Raw genomic sequence first — 19,534 nt, 5'->3', positions numbered from 1 at the left:
AATAACAGAATTCAGGAAGTAGACTGTACCCTGTTCTGATTAAGATCCCTTCAAAATGTCAGCTTCCCACTCCTCCTCCAGTGGGTGGGGAACAGTCAACATGACATTGCTCAACAGTCCAGGGGGTTAATCTCACTTCTGAGATGGAAAAGTGTGTCTCTTGGCAACACTTTGTGATGATTTCACAAGAAGGAGTTCACACTATCTGAGATTTATTATACTGAGATTTAAAAACATGACACAAGGAACACATTATTATGCTGATCGTGTAAAAAGGTAGATGCTGGTGTAGCTGAAGCTCAAATGTAAAAGCACCTTAGCAGGACCAGAGAGGTTTTAATGTCCTTACATTGCTACACCTGTCAGTTTCTGCATTGATTTTAAAATTCTTTTACTTGTTATCTAAGCTGTTTATGTGTGTATGAACCATTATGGCTTCTCAAGTGGTGGTTGTTCCAAAGTGCAGAACTACAACGTTTTAGCCTGAGGACCTGACAGCCACTGGAAGTATTGAAATCTATAAAAGTAAAATTCAAACGTACCTCCTCAGACACGAGGCTTTTGAATGAGTATTGTCATAGACAATTCTTACTTTATTTTATTATTTCTGGCTATTTTATTGTTGCAAATATATCTCAGTTTGTTTATATGTCTTTTTCATATCTTTTTTTATTTTTTTTTTATTTTTTATTATTTTATTGTGCTTTTGGGTTCAGTTTGTCCATGTAATTCTATCTCATTTTTTTTCTTAATTTATTGTCATGTTTTGACCTTCTAATCTTTTTTTATTTATTCCATTTTATTCTAGCTTTAATCTAGTCTCCTTTCATCCTGTCTTATCAGCAATCTGTGAAGCACTTTGAACTGAGCTAAGCTGAATGAACAAATAAAGTCTGACCGATAAAAAAATAAAATGATAAATGATAGGGTTTCACTTTCAGCAATGGTTTTTATGCTCATAAAATATAATTTTATAGAAATATATTAACCTAGACACAAAGTGCAAATGTCAGATTAATGTAGTGGAGGAAAAGGCGCAATAGTTTCATCTAAAATATAGTGTAGTATAAGTTTAAAGTAGTATAAAATAGATGTGCCTAAGTTAAATATGTAAGTACAGTAGCTGCTTGACTAAATATACAGAAATGTGTTGTTTTTCTGAGAAAAGAGGGGCATTCTTCTTCCGTTCTAGAAAAAATACATTTTATTCTCACTCAAATTGCTAATAATTTATTTTCTTTAAAATGTGTGTGAACTGGTAGGTTATTTCATCCACTTCCTGAGTTTTGTGCGTAGTTTCACAGATGCTGCATTCAAGGGTCAACGGATATGTAGGTTTTTATAATACCAGCAGAGGGAGCAGGAGAGTCTTGTGTTGGAGGTGGAGCAGCCGAATTAAAAAAAAATAGCGCTACCAGCTTCTGTGTTTTTGATTAACCTTTTCTACAAAATGTGTTTATAATGTGTTAAAATAAGAATACAGAAGAAGGGGCACGAGCAGCATCAACGGTAGCACCTTTATGAACTACAGATTAAAGTTGTCACACCATAAGTCAGGATGGCCGAGCGGTCTAAGGCGCTGCGTTCAGGTCGCAGTCTCCCCTGGAGGCGTGGGTTCGAATCCCACTTCTGACATCAACATTTTCTTCTTGTTTTGACATCAATACCCAAAACTACCCAACAAATTCAAATGTCCTCAGACACTTATGTTCTGCAGTTAAAACTTTTGTCTATTTCTTTTTTTTTATGCAGTATGTCTCATTGCACCAGCATTTATGCCATTTAATTGCCTACCAAATTATATGATTGCAAAACTTTATTGTCCTCAATAACAATAATGTCATTTGATGCCTCAGTAGATTAAAACTTTTATAATTCATGAATAATAAATTTCACAGCCCAATAAATATAGAAATAAAATAGTTGGGCATAAAAAGGCATGCATAAATATGACATTATTATTCATTTATTGTACTTTTCTGATTATTAGCATAGAATAGAATAGAATAGAATAGAATAGAATAGAATAGAATAGAATAGAATAGAATAGAATAGAATAGAATAGAATAGAATAGAATAGAATACTTTGTTTATCCCAAAGGCCAAATTCTGTTGTTACAGTAGCAAGCAGAAAGAGTAAAGTGACCACCACCACAATAGAAAAATGTAAAATATAACAGAAATATAAATGAAAATATATATATTTTGGGGGGGGATTGAAAAATGCACCATAAAGTGCCAAATGCTAACAATAAACATACACAGTGAATAAGTGAATTGAAGTCCTGTAAACAGCAGTGCAACATGTACAAGTAATGTCATGAGTGCACTGAAGGCAGCAGAAAAAAACAATTGCAAGAACTAGAAAGGTGTTAATTATGGTATTAACAATGACGACGCTCTTTCTGGCTCTTGTGTTTCTATGTACTGTGTGTTTGTTGAACAAATTTCTAACATATTGCTGAGTGTTAAATATATGCAATCAGAATGAAATGGTTGGTTTACTAGACTTTTTAACTATTGTAGACAGCTGATATTTTAGCCTCATAAGGTTGAATCTGCACAGATGGTTGTTAAAACACAGAGAGGAAAACAAGACAGAACTACATTAGTGCTTGAAATGTATCCAGTTTCACTTTACAATCAGGTTCAATGCATCATTCATTAACCCCAGTTTAGCTGTTTATCACGTCTTCTTAGCAAGGTACAGGTGAGAGACAATTATAGTTGTGTGCATGTCAGGCGCAACAGCAACACCCACACCTAGAGGGCGCCACTGGCTCAGCTTCACCTGTGTGATCCCGGTTTTCAAACGCATAAATGAGTCACCCAGGTGAGTGTGGCATCTAAGGGCTATATGGGAGGTGCCAGAGGAAGATAGGGATGGTGAAAGAGAGAGAGAGAGGCCAACGTAGATAGAGAGACGATGGCAGAACACCCAGTGTGTGTGTGTGTGTGTGTGTGTGTGTGTGTGTGTGTGTGTGTGTGAGGTAAAGAGAGAGAGAACAAGGTGTGGAGGGCCTCACAAAGCATCGCCATCAGACACCTGTCAGTGCAGGTGGAGAGTCAGGTGAGAGGACACCTGAACCTCAAAGTCTCTCTGGAGGACTCTTCTTTAACTCTGTGGACTGTTGGGGTTTTTTTGATCAAGATTTTGCACAATTACTTGATATTTGTGTTTGGAGCATATCTAACAATACTTGAAAGATTTAGTGTCATTGCTGCCACCAGTCAATGTGAGGACTTCAGGTGTTTTCTGAGGACTCTTGGAGGAGTCAAGCTTTAATGGTGAGACTTATTCTTGTGTCGGAGACATCCTCAAGCTTTTAAGCAAACGGGCCCATGGCAGACTTCCCGTCCAAGGTTACCACGGAGACCAGCGTCCCCCAGCCCCAGAGCTCCCCATCAGGAAGAATGGCTTCCAGCATCGCCGTCGTGATTGACACGTCCTTTATAAGGAGCATCCCGGCTATCCTCATGATTGTTGAAATAGTATGTAGCACTGTTCACTGTTATGTCTTCAACTGAACAAGCTTCTCTTCTTTTCCATTCTGCTCTGTTTCTGCTCAATTTCCCACTGAAGATTTTTTTTAAAAAGGGGTTCCTGAAACAGCTGGACACTTAGGCATTTTTGAGGGACTAGTTTCAGCTGCGGAATGATACACGTTTGGTGCAGGATCTTGAATGTGGCATCGATTCAACATAAGCTACAGTATCCATGTTTGTGACAATGAACGAATGTCACTCAGTGCATCAATGTGTTTTTAGCAGTTACAGGCAAGAGAGGAGCTTTACGGCACAGAGGGAAAAGCAAAACTGGTCTTTGGCTACACATTTACCTCTGCCAAGGAGCGGAGGTTATGTTTTGTCGGCATTGGTTTGTCTGTCTGTTTGTTTGTTAGCAACGTTACTCAAAAACAAATTAACGGATTTGGATGAAATTTTCAGGGAAGGTCAGAAATGTCACAAGGACCAATTGATTCGATTTTGGCAATGATGCAGCCTTGGCGGAGGTCTGCGCTCTCTGAGTGCTTTTTGTAGTTGTTACTGTGGGAACATTACTAGTTTTAATGTTTTCATGCCATAAAGAAATGATCACTTGTTATTTTGTGCTTTTTGAAATCCCTGATTTGAAACTAATAATATCATATTTTACCCTAATAAAAAGAAAGCACCAATTTGTTTTTAAACAGCTTAAGAACGAGTAAGAATATATGGCAGATAATCTACAATCAGTAACATACAGATAGATAAGGCTACTAATTATAAGCCTTGCTGTTCAGTAATTAGGATGGGTTAAAGGGAAACCACACTGTCATAAACTCTTCTTGTCAGCAATACAGCAGCCATAGATAGAGATATATGGACATAGATATTCTAATCTGGTGAGCTCAAATGTGTGTCAGCAAGCTTCAATTCATGCACCATAAACATCAGTGGTTGTCCATAAACAAAAACACGACTGGCACTGACCAAAGATGCTTAGCTTAGCTGCATGTACACAAAAAGTTACACAATCATGTCCTGTCAGGCCAGAAACTAGCACAAAGCTGAGGGCTGCAATGAAATCAATAAGGATTTGTGTACATTTGCAAGATTAATTTTGATTGTGAGAGGCAGCAGGGCCCATCAGAACAGCCTCTGCTCCATTTATTCCCCCTTTTCTGAGATGTATTTGCACAAAACTGTCCAAACAGAGGTCATGTGACTTGCTGGATGACTGACAGCTGCAGGAGATCTTTGTCCCACATCTCTTAACATCCCATTACTTCACTGAACCCACCGTTCAGTCTTCAAGGACAAAGGCACCGCTGTTAATGTTCACTCTGAGTGTTAAACATTTGTCCCCTCTCTGGGCTTAATGAGTGGCAGACTTCATGTGGTGTTGTAGTAGTAAGTAAAGCTGGTAGAAGTCAGCAGCAGTTTGTGAGGCGTGGCAGGTCATCCTTCAGATAAGGAAAAGGCGTATACTTTATTTAATCACGCAGAGATAATCAACTTGGTTTAGCATGTTTCAACATTTACCTTGCAAATAAAAAGCACAGATGACACCTTTTAAGCCTAAATATTCAAGAGAATGAGCAGCAACATTTGGTTATGATGACTGTTGTTGCAGGTTTTCCTCACAAGTAGTTTCAGTATGAATAACTGCACTAGTTTGGCAGGAAATCTTCCTGCAGCCCTGTATGTTGTGGCTTCATTTAGCGTCCAATGTATCAACAAGAATACTACTTAATTAAAGTGAGATCACATTTTTTGTTGTTGCTGTGACAGATGGGATATTCAGTTTTGCAATGTTTATACGGCTACAATTACGTTGTCCAAAGGTTAATAAGAAGGGAGCATTGCATCACGATGGTGAACTAGAGTTAGCCAGTAAGTTAAACAGCCATAAAAGAAAAGCCATAAACCACAGCTCTGGGATTTTTGATTGTACTGTTCTATTGCTATTTTTTTTAAAAACCTGCATTATGAGTATATTATATATGCCTTATGCAGTATATACCATTAAGAACTGCTTTTCTACACATAATGTTACCATAGCGCAACATTAGCATTAATTCAGAGCTGTGCTTTCAGCTGCCAGACTAATAAAAGTCCAATTTTCAATCTGCTTTAAGCTCTGTTTTGGTCTCCACCAACTCCTAAAGGAAAAATCTGCCTCTTTACCTACTAAACACATCACTATGTTTGCCAAATAGTTGCTAACTTTACTGCATTTTGGTGTTGTGCAGACAGTGCACACTGTATACAAGTGTCAATTAAATGTCTTCTGGTGTTTGAATTGATTATATATGTGAAATATATAGAGGAAGAGTACAGGAGAAAATACAGAAAGGCGTTGGTGTCAGAGTTTATTCCATACTGTAAAATATACAATACTTTCACACCAAAGTAAGAGTGTACTGACACAATATCTAAATTCAGAGTTCAACCTTCCATTTTTTAAGAATGGAAAGATGATTTTAGTGCTTGATGTTTAGGAAAGATTCCGATTAAGTTCTTTGTATTTTGGTGCTACTTAAGTTTGTGGGGACTAATTCTAAGTGCTTCTGCCATGTCGTTATTTGAGTTGAGAATGAATAGTATGGTGAGTAAGTATCAGGTGTGATTCTCAAAACTTTCTACCTGAAAGAATCTATAGGGAAAGTGTGAAATGTGAATGTTAATTGGATAAATAAGAGCTAAAAGCCATACTGTGTGTCACCGGTACAAACTTCAGCACAGCATGATGATCACTTAGTAAATTATGGTCACATTCAGAGTAAAATAATCAATAAAGCAGGATACGGAGCTACTCTGCTATTACTACTGCATTGGCCTTGTTGCATCTGGTTTAATAAGACCAAAATGGAGACAGTCAAATTCCAACAGTGATCCCCACATTGGCTCATCTTGGTTTCTATTTGATGTCAAGTCAAATTAATTTAACTATCCCAATATCACAAATGTACAATGTACAATCTGTGCAAAACACAACACCCTCGATCCATGAGCAAGAAGTTAAAGACACCTCAAGAAGAGCAATTGAGGAGGGATCCTGCTTTCAGGTTACAAACACAATCAAAAATACAGAACATAAACATGTAAAGGAAATGATTCTAGTCATGGGAGGATGTCAGAAAGTTGCCAAACCATACTCTGTATGTAAAAGAAGGATGTAGTGACTGTGATGTTACACACTGGTTTGTGGGTTATCATTTTAAATCCTTGAGGTTGGCATTTGGCTGCTGCCATTTTGGTGCTTTAAAACCAGATGACCAGAGCTGTGGATCTGGATTAGCTGGAGAATACAAAGATACCAGTCAGACACCAGTTGACTAACCAGTCAAACATAAGAAGCACCGCCCTAAAAGATACGCTGCTTTATCATCACATTTATTCTAAATTGGACCATAAATTACACAATAAACGTCATGGCGTTAATAAAAAAGTGTCAAAACCAGAAAGTAAGTCCATGAAGTCATTAGGAAAATATTTGCCCAGGTAATAAATCCAAGGAGAAGCATGGCTGTTTTGTAAAAGACTTCTACACATTTGGGCTCCATTCTGCAACCAGAGAAGTCACCCCCTGCTGGTTGCTAGAAAGAATGCAGGTTTAAGGCACTTCCACATTGGCTTCACTTTTCTTTTATTTGCTGTCTTTGTGCCAAACAGGCCATAAGGCCTGAGCCACATGACCTCCTTATTACCATGAAGACCTGCAAAAAAGGCTACAGACACCACTGCAGTTTTTAACACATTGTTGCTTATTTTTCAGGCATAATTCTAAAGTGTTACCGACACCTGGAATAACTATTGTTATGTTTTGTGGACAAGTTTTACTGAAACTGGATAAATGAATAAATGACAGCACCTTTTTAATAATAAGCACTCACAGTTCAGTGAATGAAATTTTGCAGCAGTTGATGAAAAATAGATTGCAGTCATCTTCTTCCTTCCCAAAAGCTGTTCGTGCTTAACATAACCAAATTCAAGAACACATTCAGTCGGTTTTAAGTCAAATTTTCCTGCCAGCTGGAGGCAACAAAACCAGCAAAGAGAGAAACATATTGTCAGAATCTGATGAAACTGTGCAAGTACAAAAAAAAGAGGTTAAGAGCAAACAAAAGCAGTCTTTGTTTAGTTACTTGAAGCATTTTTAATCTCAGCAAGAGCAGATGGGACACAGTTGAGAACAGAACGAGATGTTAAATAATATTGATATGAAAATCAGTCGACCTAATCGCTAAATGTCATTTTTGGCAGCATCAAGAATTCAACTAAACGCTATACTGATTATTTTGTTGTTAACTCTGTGGGTGTGTCATGTCTTTGTATTCCATCTTCCTAATGCATACTTCACAAGCAGCAACACAAAAACACTAAATGAATAAAAACAGCAAAGTGGCTGCATCAATATTTTGGAAATGAAACATCTTTTTATCTACATGTCTGCATTCATTTATATGCCTTCAGAGGTTGAATTTTTAGCAAATAGTCTCCTGTTTCCAGCTCCTTATGCAATATTAATAACTGATATGCCCTGTATACTGAACTATAAAATGCATCTGCAGAATATATAAACACAGGGTGCACATTTTAACTTAAACAGACACCTAAGCAAGGATCAAATACTCCTCATCACACAGACTTGTCATCCAATTTAACCCACTTTGACTCAAGATTCATTTAAATTCCTCTCTGTATTTTGTTTTGTTGTTCGCACACTAGTCACACAGGGTACATGGCAGTGTGACAACAATTTGTTTGTTTAACTCAAAGCCACAGATCATGGTGTCATTTTACTATTTTAGTCAGAAACTGAAGTTGTTTTCTGTTCCTTCGGTGCAGAACAGATATTCTTGTTAAGACGGGTGCTTTGGAAAGGTCAACCTTTGAGCGCTCACTGTGTGTGTATCAGGTGTGTAAAAAGTGAAACATGATCTCTGCACGCATAATGGACTGTCCCTTTATGTCCTTTGTCATGGAACTGGGACAGAGAGCCACAGGCGAAAAAAGAAGAGCCTTGTGTTTTTGTTTCTGTCTGGGTCTGGGTGACTTTTCTGTTTTTAAAGATTCCGGCTATGGCTTCAATTTCAGACGTAAAAAAAATGAGACAGTCATTGAGAATGCTGGCAGCTTCTGTAACTGACCACGGTTTATAAGAAATGCAGTTGTGTTTTTTGTCAAGTTTGCAGTGTGTTTAGATCAGTCAGTCCTGATGGAAATATCTAAACTACTCTGGGATGGATTGAAATTTTGTGCAGACATTATTGGTCCCCAATGGATGAAACCAACTGATTTGTCTTCTGTTACGAGCTGTGTCACTGTTTTTTAAGATTTAAGGCATCTGTCTGCTTCAAATCTGCAGTGTTGACGTGCGGTTAACTCCACGTGTGAGTGGCAAAACCCATAAATAACATCATTTCTGTCACAAAAGTCCCGAACAACACGAGGGGAACAAGAAGGGAAGATAACTTCCACACCATTGTGGCTCAGCAAGAAACTCCAACTGGTGAAACACAGGGAATCTTGTGCCCCTTTACAGTCAATATTCTTGTAAAAAGCAGTAATCCAGATATCAATTAAAACCTTGTATGATGTGAAAGAAGTACAACTAACACAAGATTATCACCTAATTCACTTATGTTTAGCTAAAAGTTTATGAAAATGCCACAGCAGGCTACTACCCAGCAACAGTGACAGATATCTGGTGAGCATGGTGAAGAGACGGATGTGGACCGATGGCCAGAAATTTTGTCTGCTGACACGTTGGTCGTTGCATTTTATTCATGTTGTGTTTGCAGTTTATTGTAGTGCCACCAAATGGATGAAAAGCAATGCAGCTTTAAGTGAGAAGAGATGATCTGACTCATTAAGACTGCTTCTGTGCATTCATGTTATTGAGATAGTCATCAGTACACTGACACTGACATTTCAAGGTTTGAAATGCTTATCCATGGCTTTGACTGATTTTATATATATATATGGACAAGATTTTTACCGGAGGGAGTTATTAAGACATATTTGAGAAAGTATGTGAACATGTTCTTTAACTGTGTCATTAGTATCCAATTATATGAGGTTAAGCAGATCAAATTGTCCCAGTATCTTTTTAGTAATCACACATTTATGTTTGAAACTGTGTTCTTCTCATGCCTTAACTCTCTTTGTCTGCTTTGTTGGTGTGTTTTGTTTCCTCCCCCTCACCTCTGTAGCTTGCGGGGCTGATCCAGTGGGCTCTGATAGCCAGCACCCCCTACACATTGGAATCGGCGTATGGCTGGGTGATGTTTGTGGCCGTCGGTTTGTGGATCACCACCATCATCCTCTTCGTCGTGTCCCTGTTTGGCGTCCAACAGAAGCTGACATTCGTGGCATGGTCCCTGGCGGTAGGGAGGGAGGAGGGCGAGGGAGAAATGAAAGAAACACATCTCTGAACTGCAAACTGAATCAGTCATTCAGCGTTCTTTTATTGTTAAGTCTAGGATATGCAGAAAGCAGAACATATGTGCTTTCATTTTGCAGTTCCTACCCTTAAAACAATGATTTCAAGTGTTCAGTATAGTAGCATTTGAAGCTGACATTGAAGACTTTAATGCAAAACAAGTTGCTCATAGTGACAGCATGATTGAAAAAGTGTTTTTCGTGTCTTTAAAATGATACTATTTTCTGAGTCTTCCTGTACAGGTAGTTTTAGGTGCATCAGCTGCAGATTGCTTATAAAGCAAACTCTGATGACACATAACTACAATAAGGATTCCCCAGTACAGGCCACTGGACATTATTGCATTATGTTCTCTTTGTATGCTATGGTTGATTCAGTTGTTGTGATCATGTTTTACTGTTTTCATTCTATGATATGCTATACATTGTGGAGTTGCAGCTGTAATGTATTTCCCCAAGACAAAATTCTTCATCCATCCATCCATCCATCCATCCATCCATCCATCCATCCATTATCTATACATTCTCATCCTCATTAGGGTCACAGGAGTGCTGGAGTCTATCCCAGTTGACTTAGGGTGAAGGCAGAGAGAGAGAGATTTGCAAAAATGAATTAAGATTAACTGTTACATATAAAATATTCCTGTAAACAATGCTTCAGCTACCATAATTTGTTCATATTTGCACCCATAAACAAGGCAAAATGTGCAATCAAGAAACAAAACATACAAAATTTGTGTGATGTTCATTCAGTTTTGGATGTTGCTACTCATCACTGTTTTTAGAAAGTAGGTCAGCTATATTTTCACCAAGGCTGCACAGTGGCTTGGTGGTTAGCACTTTCGCCTTGCAGCTGGAAGATCCCTGGTTGGTGTCCAGCCCTTCCCGATGGTGCTGGTTTGTCCCTATGTGTAGTCCTGTGATAGACTGGTGACCTGTCCAGGGTGTCCCTGCCTTCACCCTCAGTCAGCTGGGACAGACTCCAGCACCCCCGCAGCCCTAATTCAATTCAATTCAATTCAATTTTGTCTATATAGCGCCAATTACAGGTCAAATTGCCTCAAGACGCTTTACAGAACAGAATGCCTGAACCCCCAGAGCGAGCCCTAAGGCGACAGTGGCAAGAAAAAACTCCCTTTTAATGGGAAGAAACCTTGAGCAGAACCCAGCTCTTTATGTGGGGGAACCCATGTGCTGCTGGCCAGCAGGCTGAGAGGGACAGAAGAGGTAGAGAGGTAGAGGGATGGGGAGATGGAGGGTGGGGAACAAGGAACATAAAATGAGGATTACGTGGTGTAGATAATGGATGGATGGTTATTCTCACCAGAATATGCAGGATACCAAATCCGGACTAAGAATGAAAGTACCATTATATACCTCTGCTGTCTCTTAAAGGCAAGATTTTAGGACATTTTCTCATCAAATGCACTTGAGAAATTTTGCATAAACAAGATTGGGGCATCAGGCTTTAGACTGAAATGTGCTCTGCTTAGGATAATTTGAGGTTTGAAGATTTGATTTAAAGAAAGAGAGCAAAAAACAAGAAGATGAGGAGGAGGGATGACTGTGGAATGATGAGATGTGGCTAATGTTTCTCCATTTTTCCTAGGAGATGATGTACAACGGCATAGCCACGGTCCTCTATTTCATCGCCTTCGTGGTTAACGCAGCATTTGTGAATCCCTTCGCGGGCCTATTTTACGGACATCTGGCAGCTGCTACTGTAAGACGCCCGACACCACTCACACTGCAAAGAACTGGTTAAATATTCAAGAAACACGCAGTGAGCGATATCTGATAATACGTCTGCAAAGGCGTATTATAAACTACAATTAGAGAAGAAAATCATTCATATTTCCAATTCCTCCCTCTCACTGCTCTTCCTGTTTCTAGATGTCTTTCTGATGCCACATTTGCTTATCAGGTTGCAGCACAAACCTTAAAGCATAAGACAGGCAGAGCAGATTTAATACTCACAAAGCTGAGCGGGAGGTCATGTGATTGGAAGTCCAGGTAACTTTGTACCGAAGCTGCCACTCCCCTTCAACAATCTGCTGTTTAACACAATCAATGTTGAGTCACGCACAGAGAAAAGATTTCAAGATAAAGAGAGAATAAGTGAGATGGATGTAGGCCAGCAGATGGAAAGGCATGCTAAAGATCAGCGGTGTATTTTACAGTCCCCTCAGCAGGCTGAAGTCCACCCTGGTTTACAGCTCCAGTAGCATTTAGCACATGATCACACTCCCTCGCAGACCTCTGACCCCCTTCCATATCACACTGTTATCGGTTTACTGCCTCCGAGGAACGCCGGTCGAGAAGCATTAACATTTTCCTGAAGATAATGGCCTGTTGACACACAGTTAAAGCTGTTATATCACAAGTACCTGGAATCTCGAGAGATTAATTTATAAAGATGGAAATGAGTCTGTGATTTATGACAGCTGTTGAAGACTTTAGAATTTTGCTCCGCTTCTTTAGGTCGTTAAAGTTGTGTAACTGTCTCTTATCTGTCCAGGCCTTTGGTGCTCTGGTGACCTTGGCGTACGGAACCAGCACTTTCTTCTCCTTTTTGTCCTGGAGGGAAGCTCAAGGAAGCGCTGCCCCCGGCACAGTGCCGACCTAAGACACTCGCTGCTCCCGGGAAACTACTCTAGTGTTGATACACAACTATTACTTCACTACTACTGCTGACTCTGGAAATCATGACCATAACTGAATCCAGGTATTAGCAATAAGATGAAACCTATTCCGCTAATTCAATCTGATCCACTAGCATCAACACAAAGGCCTCTGGTGGAATACACTAAGGCCTCAACTTCAGACCTGTATTTAAACTTTTTATCAAATGCCGCACCATGCACATAAAAAGTTTGACATTTTAGGAAATTTACAAAATCCCTTTCTGGCTGTGATAAATATGAAGCTAATGAAGGAATCCCTTTAACTTAGCTTAGCTTAGCTTAACATAAAGACTGGACACATGCAGATACAAAATCCTCCAACCACCACCTCTAAAATTCTGGGCATTTTAATGCAAAAATAACAAGTTGCTGTTCTAATGTGGGGTTATAATGCCAGTTTAAGACTCTATCCATACTAATATGGACATTTTTCAGACAGATATCTTCTCTTGGAGAAACCACTATGAACAGTGTTCCAATCTGCATCGACAGTATGTCAAATAGCGGAGAAAACATTCTATCATTTCCTTCTTTCTGGCAGCCTTTGAAATGACAGATGCTGTGAACTGAGTAATATTAAATACGCAGACGCAGAGGCTTCGGTGTACTGCTAGAGTGTTGCAGCGAGTTCAGCTGTAAACTTGTAACTGCTAACGTTACCAAATGTAAAGAAACTAAAGAAATCCTCTGTTTTATATGTTCACACAGATACACATTAAACATTCGAAGCAGTTTTTTTTTTTTTTTAAACTTCCATGTGTGAAAATAAAATGCTGTTTACATGCAGATAAAAAGCCCAAAGGTGGAGAAAAATCTTCATTTTGCAAAATATCCACACATTAGCGTATACATGGCCTAGTTTTGTGTCGCGACCAATTGCGGTGACTTCCTGGGGTGTTGTCCCAGGCAAGAAACATAACATCTGTAAAACTATAACATGTTTTTGCCCTTGCTTTATGTGCTTATTAAACAAACATGATGTCATGCTTTAAGATGTGAGCTGTAGAGTTGCTGGTAGGTACATTTTATTACCTTTGGGCACACCCAGACCAGCTGTTTCCTCCAGTCTTTATGCTAAGCTAGGCTAATTTCTTGCTTGCTGTAGATTAATTAATAGTATCAGTCCTCTCTTTTAACTCTCGGCCAGAAGATATGAGTACACATCCTCAAAATGTGTAACTAGTCCTTTAAAGATTGCTCAATTATGTCAGAATACATCAAATTTTATGGAAAAAAACTGCTGAGGAAAATACAAAAAGGGTCCTGAGTAAACTCCACATCTTATTTTCCTAAAATAGTGCCAAAGATGATAAAATATTTTAACTTGCAGGCACTGAATGTGATTCAAATTACTAAAGGGAAATAAAATCATGCACCAACAAGTGTGAAATGTTTCTGTTCCCTTGTGAGCCTTCTAGTAACCACAATTAAATCCAAACCTGTGGTGACAACAACTTATTAAACAGCCCAAACTTAACAGCATTTTTCATGGAGACTGATGTATTGTATTACTGTAAATCCATGGTTTCATGAAGAAATGTGATCATTGAAGGTTTGTTTTGTATTTTACTGTTTACAGAGCCTTTTCTTGCTATTTGTAATAAATGGTAAATTCTTAGACACAAGCATCTCTTACTGAAACTCCATTATTCAAATTTAAAATGTACACATATAATGTTGTGTTGACTGCAAAATTTACTTTTAATCCTGAAAATGACACTGAAGACATTTTTACCGGATATAAGTGAGTTCTGACAATGATTCTAATATTGTTCCAGTAGTGTGCAAACTATTTTTATGATTTATATGAAACTCTGCTCATCTCCTGATGTACTGTACGTGCCTTTATGCAATATGTTGTCTTTTTGTACCAAGAATTTGAAATGCTGTGAAATGCTGTGGCGAGTGCTCTGGCTCAACCATGCACTTCAATAAAGCACTAAGTGATTTCAATATAATGCTTTTGTACCTGTTTATTTGAAAATATCTTTTTTTTTTTTTTTTTTTACACAAATAAATGTGACAGTTCACCAGTGACATAAATATACTTTCAGAATGAAAACTGTCTCATTAAAACATGTAGAAAACACTTGGACATCGTACTGAAAACTAACTGTACAAACGCACACAATCACTACGTACATTACAAACTCAATCTGATGAGTTTACAAACTGGCCAAATAATTTAAGTCTTCATAAAACATATGTTAGTTCTACTAAATTATCTTCTTATGAAAAAATACCAGGCGAAGAGAGAAGATTCGAAACATTCAAATCATAGCTGTAACCAGCAATAACTTTAAAAACACAAACATTAGTCTTGTACCAGACAGAAACAATAATACAAAATCCTAAAAGAACTACCAGTGAATATGAAGATGATTGTAAAATCAAGATTAGGAATCTCTCCCCCTGCAAATTTCAATTGGAGAAATGTGTATATTTCAAGTAGCCATATGCAATTGAAGGGCTAGTGATTAGAAAATAAGAAGCTTCTGATTTCACTTCATAGCTACAGAGAGGCTTTTAAAGCCAAGCTGCCACATAAAACCCAGAGGAATGCATATGTAATCCACCATCAGGCCCCATGTGTGCACAGACAGTGGATTTAAGGGGAGTGTATTCTAAAGTTAACACTTTTCTGAAGGCCCGTGGACAAAACTTTGCTTACACATATGTAGAAAGAGGCATTTCAAGTGTTTGATTTGTCATTGTTTGAGCGTCACTGTCATTTAGTGCAGCCCATGTCCTTGGAGTCTGCAAGGTTCAGAGCTGTGACCACCAGCCCCTCACTCAGGTCCAGACCTCGGCCCTCCTTTGTCTAGAAACACACAAACACACACACACACACACACACACACACACACACACACCATATTCATATCTAACTTTCTGAACAAGGCGGTTTGATTTGCTACCTATCTGCACACACATATACATAGCGGAAACCGGACTCAATTACATCTGTATTAAAGCTATAATTAAAAAAAAAAAAACAGAAGCACTAATTGACTGGTTTTGATCCATCATTTAACCCATCGAATTCAGCCAAGATTCATATGAGCTTGAAATCACAGTAAGTGTACAGTACTTCAGAATTTAGCCCACAGAGACTAGTTATATGAAATACAGCAGCAACTGTCACTGTGCCTCCTAGTAAACGTTATGGAAAAAAATCCTGTTTTTAAGATGTTCTCACAGCCAACTTACAGCTCTGTATTCCACAAACATCTCCTTGAAGGCCATGAAGTCGGTGAACGTCAGCAACATGTCAAAGACGTCACCTGAGACCTCCTCTTTGCGCTGCCTGCACACAGATGGAGGACATATGGTGATTCTCATCACATTTTCATTGTACTTGTGTGCCACCTTGTGGTCTGTTGAAGAATATTTCTTGTGAGCAACAGGTGGACCAAATATAAAAAAAAGATGATGTGTAAGTTACATGGTCTTTCAATTACACCATTTTGTGTCACCCATTAAATTAAAGTAAAGCAGTCTGTGTTTTGTTGTCACATCTTACATGAGTAGCTCTATGAAGGTTTCCATGCTGAAGTCAGGGATCCTCTCCATCAGCTGCTGCTCCAAGTATTTCTCCAGCTGGTCAACCTACACAAAAGCCATACTTGGTAAGAATTTGATATTACTGTAGGTGAACTACCTCACTATTATTATAAATGTTGCACTGGACCACGGTGAAATGTCCAGAAACTCACATATTCATTGAAGATGGGCGTGTAGCTGAGTTTGTTTTCATCAGAATCGTCAAACTCCAGGTAGTATTTATCCATGAAGCTCTGCTGAAGCTGCTGAAACTCCTCCTCTAAAAGACACAAAATGGACATGTAGAACATCCTATAGCTTCACTGTTAATTAGTGAAACACGAAAAGGCTTCTCTGCAATCAGCTGGCATACTGGCCTGTTTTGTTTTGTTTTTAGTTCTTTTCCATTCCACGCATTTTTGCTGTGAAATGTATCTTAGTTTTACGAATGCTGCCCTTATTTGCCTCACAAATCCACATGTTCTGGTTGAAGCACTGTAAGAGGCCAAATCCCACCTTCTTTTCTATAACGTCCTAGAAGTCATTTCATTTTCAGCAGAAAAGACACTATTCTTACATTCAGTGTCCATACTCGTTCATTTTCCAAACACAAAGACCAGGAAGTTATGTTTTATCACAAAAAACAATCACCTTTTTATTTTTCTTTCCCAAACAGTATGAGTGAGACTCTACGCTTTAAAAAATAGACTGGTACAGTAAAGCAGCTAAAAAAAATACTGAGTTTGTCCCCAGTCCTACCCATGATGATGTCCTCTATACAGCCAATAACACCATCGAAGGCTGTGTCTGTAGCAGAGTAACTGGAAGGAGAAAAACGACAGAGAAAGCATCAATAACTATATAAGTCCTGAAATAAGGCTAACACAGCACCTGCTCTGTTAGAACTGCTGTACAGTATGCTTTACACCAGAAGACACTACAGCATACCACAGTATAGCTGCTCTGTGTTGATTCTGCTTACTTAAGTGTTAGAATTCAAATCTGGGTAAGAATAAGAAGGCTGTTTTAAAACAGTAGGGCTGCAGCTAGTGACTATTTTCCTTGTCAATTAACCTGACATTTATTTTCTTAATTACTGATCTACAAATTACCAGAAAATGTTGATCAGTGCCTTGCTTTATTCAAACTATCTGCAATGTGTTGAAAAAGGTCCTTGTGGCCAAAACAGAGGTGATTTTGTTTGAATGAATCAGTGCAGATGTGATTCGTGTGTCTAGGAATTGACCTTTATCCAGTAAATTTGATGCCTGAGGGATCTGACGACCACAGGTCAAAAATTACACCAAGCAAGTGGTGGTGTGTCACCCTATCTGTCCCAAAAATATTCAGTTTCCTCCAGAAAATATTCACATTTAAAAGCTGGAACCACAGAATTTGGATTTCTTCTTGATTTCTCAAACCCATAATTGATTATCAAAACAGCTGGTGATTTATTTTATAATTGACACTTCCAATCTCAGGACATTAAAACATATTACGGACTGCCACAGAGAGAGCTTCCATGATCACATAGCTAGAACATTTAATTATCCAGTCTTAGCTTTTAACTAAACACGTGTTCTCAGATGATGTTAACACGGCTGTAGTTGCTGTGACAGCATTAGGAAATTCGAAACACCTGAGCTACATCCTGCGATTTGTTTATGAAGGCTATCCCTGCAGTTAAAAGACTCGCTCTTGGACGGACTCTGGGTTTCCCAAAGGGCTCGATAAACAGTGAACAACTCACCTGGAAATAGAGAGGTCTTCTTCGTCCATATCAGTCATGTCTACGATGTTTTCTGCACAGCTACGGATACCTGAAGAATGAGGAGATGCAGCATGTCAGTGTTTTGCTAACATTTCCCGTTAGATAAAACACCTACTTATTAAATGCTAACTCTAACAAACAATGTATTTTTATAATAAATCACAACGCTGCCTGTGAGACTGGACTGGTTTTGGTCGTTACTCAACAATAACATTAGTGGGTTAGCTGTCGCGGCTAAGTTAACTTTTGCTAACGTTAGCAAACGTTTAACGTTGGTTAACTTAACTCTCATCTATATTTCGGATTTTGTGAAATGTAAAATACTAATTTACACATTTCACAAGCTCCATTAATGTCATTTAAATCAATTTAATTCACCTACTTCGTCCCTGGACGTCCATGTTGCCTAAATCGTTGAATGGTAATCAGCGAACGTAACCATGTTGCCAAGGAAACGGCGAATCTACGCGCACCAGCAAATCCCGTCCGGTAGGGCAAATTCTACGCACGTTGGTTCCTAGCTGAGATTGAATGGTGGGGTTGCATTTAAGCCCAAAATTATGTATACTCCTGCCAAATTCTGGTTTATGGTGAACTTTTTTTGACAAACAGGTTTCTCCTGGCTGGAAATGACATAAATGACAAAGTCAAGTGATAAAAGATCATAAGGTATTAACAGATGTTCATGATGCATTTTAACTATGTGTTTTTGAAAACATTTTCACAAAAAATCTTAGTCAAAAATTAATTATATACACTGAAACTGATGCCCATTTTTGACTAAATGCATAAATTAACAACTGATGCAGTAGTTCTCTAGACAGTCACTAATCAATTGCAAGTCATGGCTAAAACCAAAGATCTCTTAGTGAGCTCGCTATGAAGGTCAATTGTGGAGAAAAAAAAAACAGAAAGACATATGCAAGTGTTTTTAAATATTAGTGTTCACAAGGCAAAGCTAATCAAAAAGTGTAAGGAGTTACAGTGAAATATCTCAAAGGGCTGGTAAATAAGGCGCAAAAGGACCCTTACACTGGAAGGAATGCTAGTTCAAAATGTCAAGAAGAATCCAAGTATCACCACCTAAGCCATCCTGATGAATATGAACAATTCTTGTACCAACTTCTCAATGCAGGCACTGAACAAGACTGATTTCTATGGACGCCAAACAAGGACTCCATTTCTAAAAACAAATGTCAGGTCACAGTAAATATCATCACGAGAAAAGAGGACTACGTTAATATTCTGTAGAAAACATCAGTCAGTCTGCAGAGAAACTTTGCTTTGGGCTTCACTGGATCTTCCAATAGGACAATGATCTGAAAAACACAAAGTGGTAAGACACGGTGAAAGTAAAGCAGCATCAACATTCCTGAGTGGCTCAAAAGTCCTGTTGTATCTGCAGAAGGAACTGAAGACTGGTGGAGACCTTCTATTTTCAGGTGTTGCCACTGGTTACAACAAAAAGGTGTAATTTATATTTGACGTCGTGTTTTTAATTAAAAATATAGTTAGATAAAATAGTTAAAATTCATCAGTTACATCTTGAACACAACACCTTACTGTCTTCTGCTGTCACGTCTTTTTAAGCCACAAGAAACCTGTT

At 38.5% G+C, this 19,534-nt stretch overlaps 2 protein-coding genes and 1 non-coding gene across 4 annotated transcripts; 2 read left to right on the top strand and 1 right to left on the bottom strand.

Moving 5' to 3' along the window:
- Positions 1-1,552: 1,552 nt before the first annotated feature.
- On the top strand, positions 1,553-1,635 carry trnal-cag (transfer RNA leucine (anticodon CAG)). The gene has a single exon. It is a non-coding gene; the product is annotated as a tRNA-Leu (tRNA).
- Positions 1,636-3,013: 1,378 nt separating this feature from the next.
- pllp (plasmolipin) lies at positions 3,014-14,572 on the top strand. The gene is made up of 4 exons (XM_023281900.3): positions 3,014-3,492; positions 9,702-9,875; positions 11,540-11,653; positions 12,449-14,572. The coding sequence occupies exons 1-4, from the start codon at positions 3,343-3,345 to the stop codon at positions 12,554-12,556; spliced, it is 546 nt and encodes a 181-aa protein (XP_023137668.1). The 5' UTR covers positions 3,014-3,342; the 3' UTR covers positions 12,557-14,572.
- On the bottom strand, positions 14,168-18,436 carry arl2bp (ADP-ribosylation factor-like 2 binding protein). Of its 2 annotated transcripts, none has more exons than XM_023281909.3 (7): positions 18,311-18,436; positions 17,908-17,977; positions 16,917-16,978; positions 16,331-16,437; positions 16,138-16,223; positions 15,825-15,921; positions 14,168-15,435 (listed from the first exon to the last, which is right to left on the bottom strand). In XM_023281909.3, the coding sequence occupies exons 1-7, from the start codon at positions 18,327-18,329 to the stop codon at positions 15,343-15,345; spliced, it is 534 nt and encodes a 177-aa protein (XP_023137677.2). In that variant the 5' UTR covers positions 18,330-18,436; the 3' UTR covers positions 14,168-15,342. The 2 variants fall into 2 exon arrangements, with proteins under 2 accessions (XP_023137677.2, XP_054864811.1); XM_055008836.1 differs by having other exon boundaries at positions 18,307-18,363.
- Positions 18,437-19,534: the final 1,098 nt, after the last annotated feature.

Source organism: Amphiprion ocellaris, chromosome 3 (assembly GCF_022539595.1).
Source record: "Amphiprion ocellaris isolate individual 3 ecotype Okinawa chromosome 3, ASM2253959v1, whole genome shotgun sequence".
Classification (NCBI taxonomy): Eukaryota; Metazoa; Chordata; class Actinopteri; family Pomacentridae; genus Amphiprion; species Amphiprion ocellaris.
The sequence above is the reverse complement of the archived record's forward strand: the minus strand, read 5'-3'. Positions and strand labels throughout refer to the sequence as shown.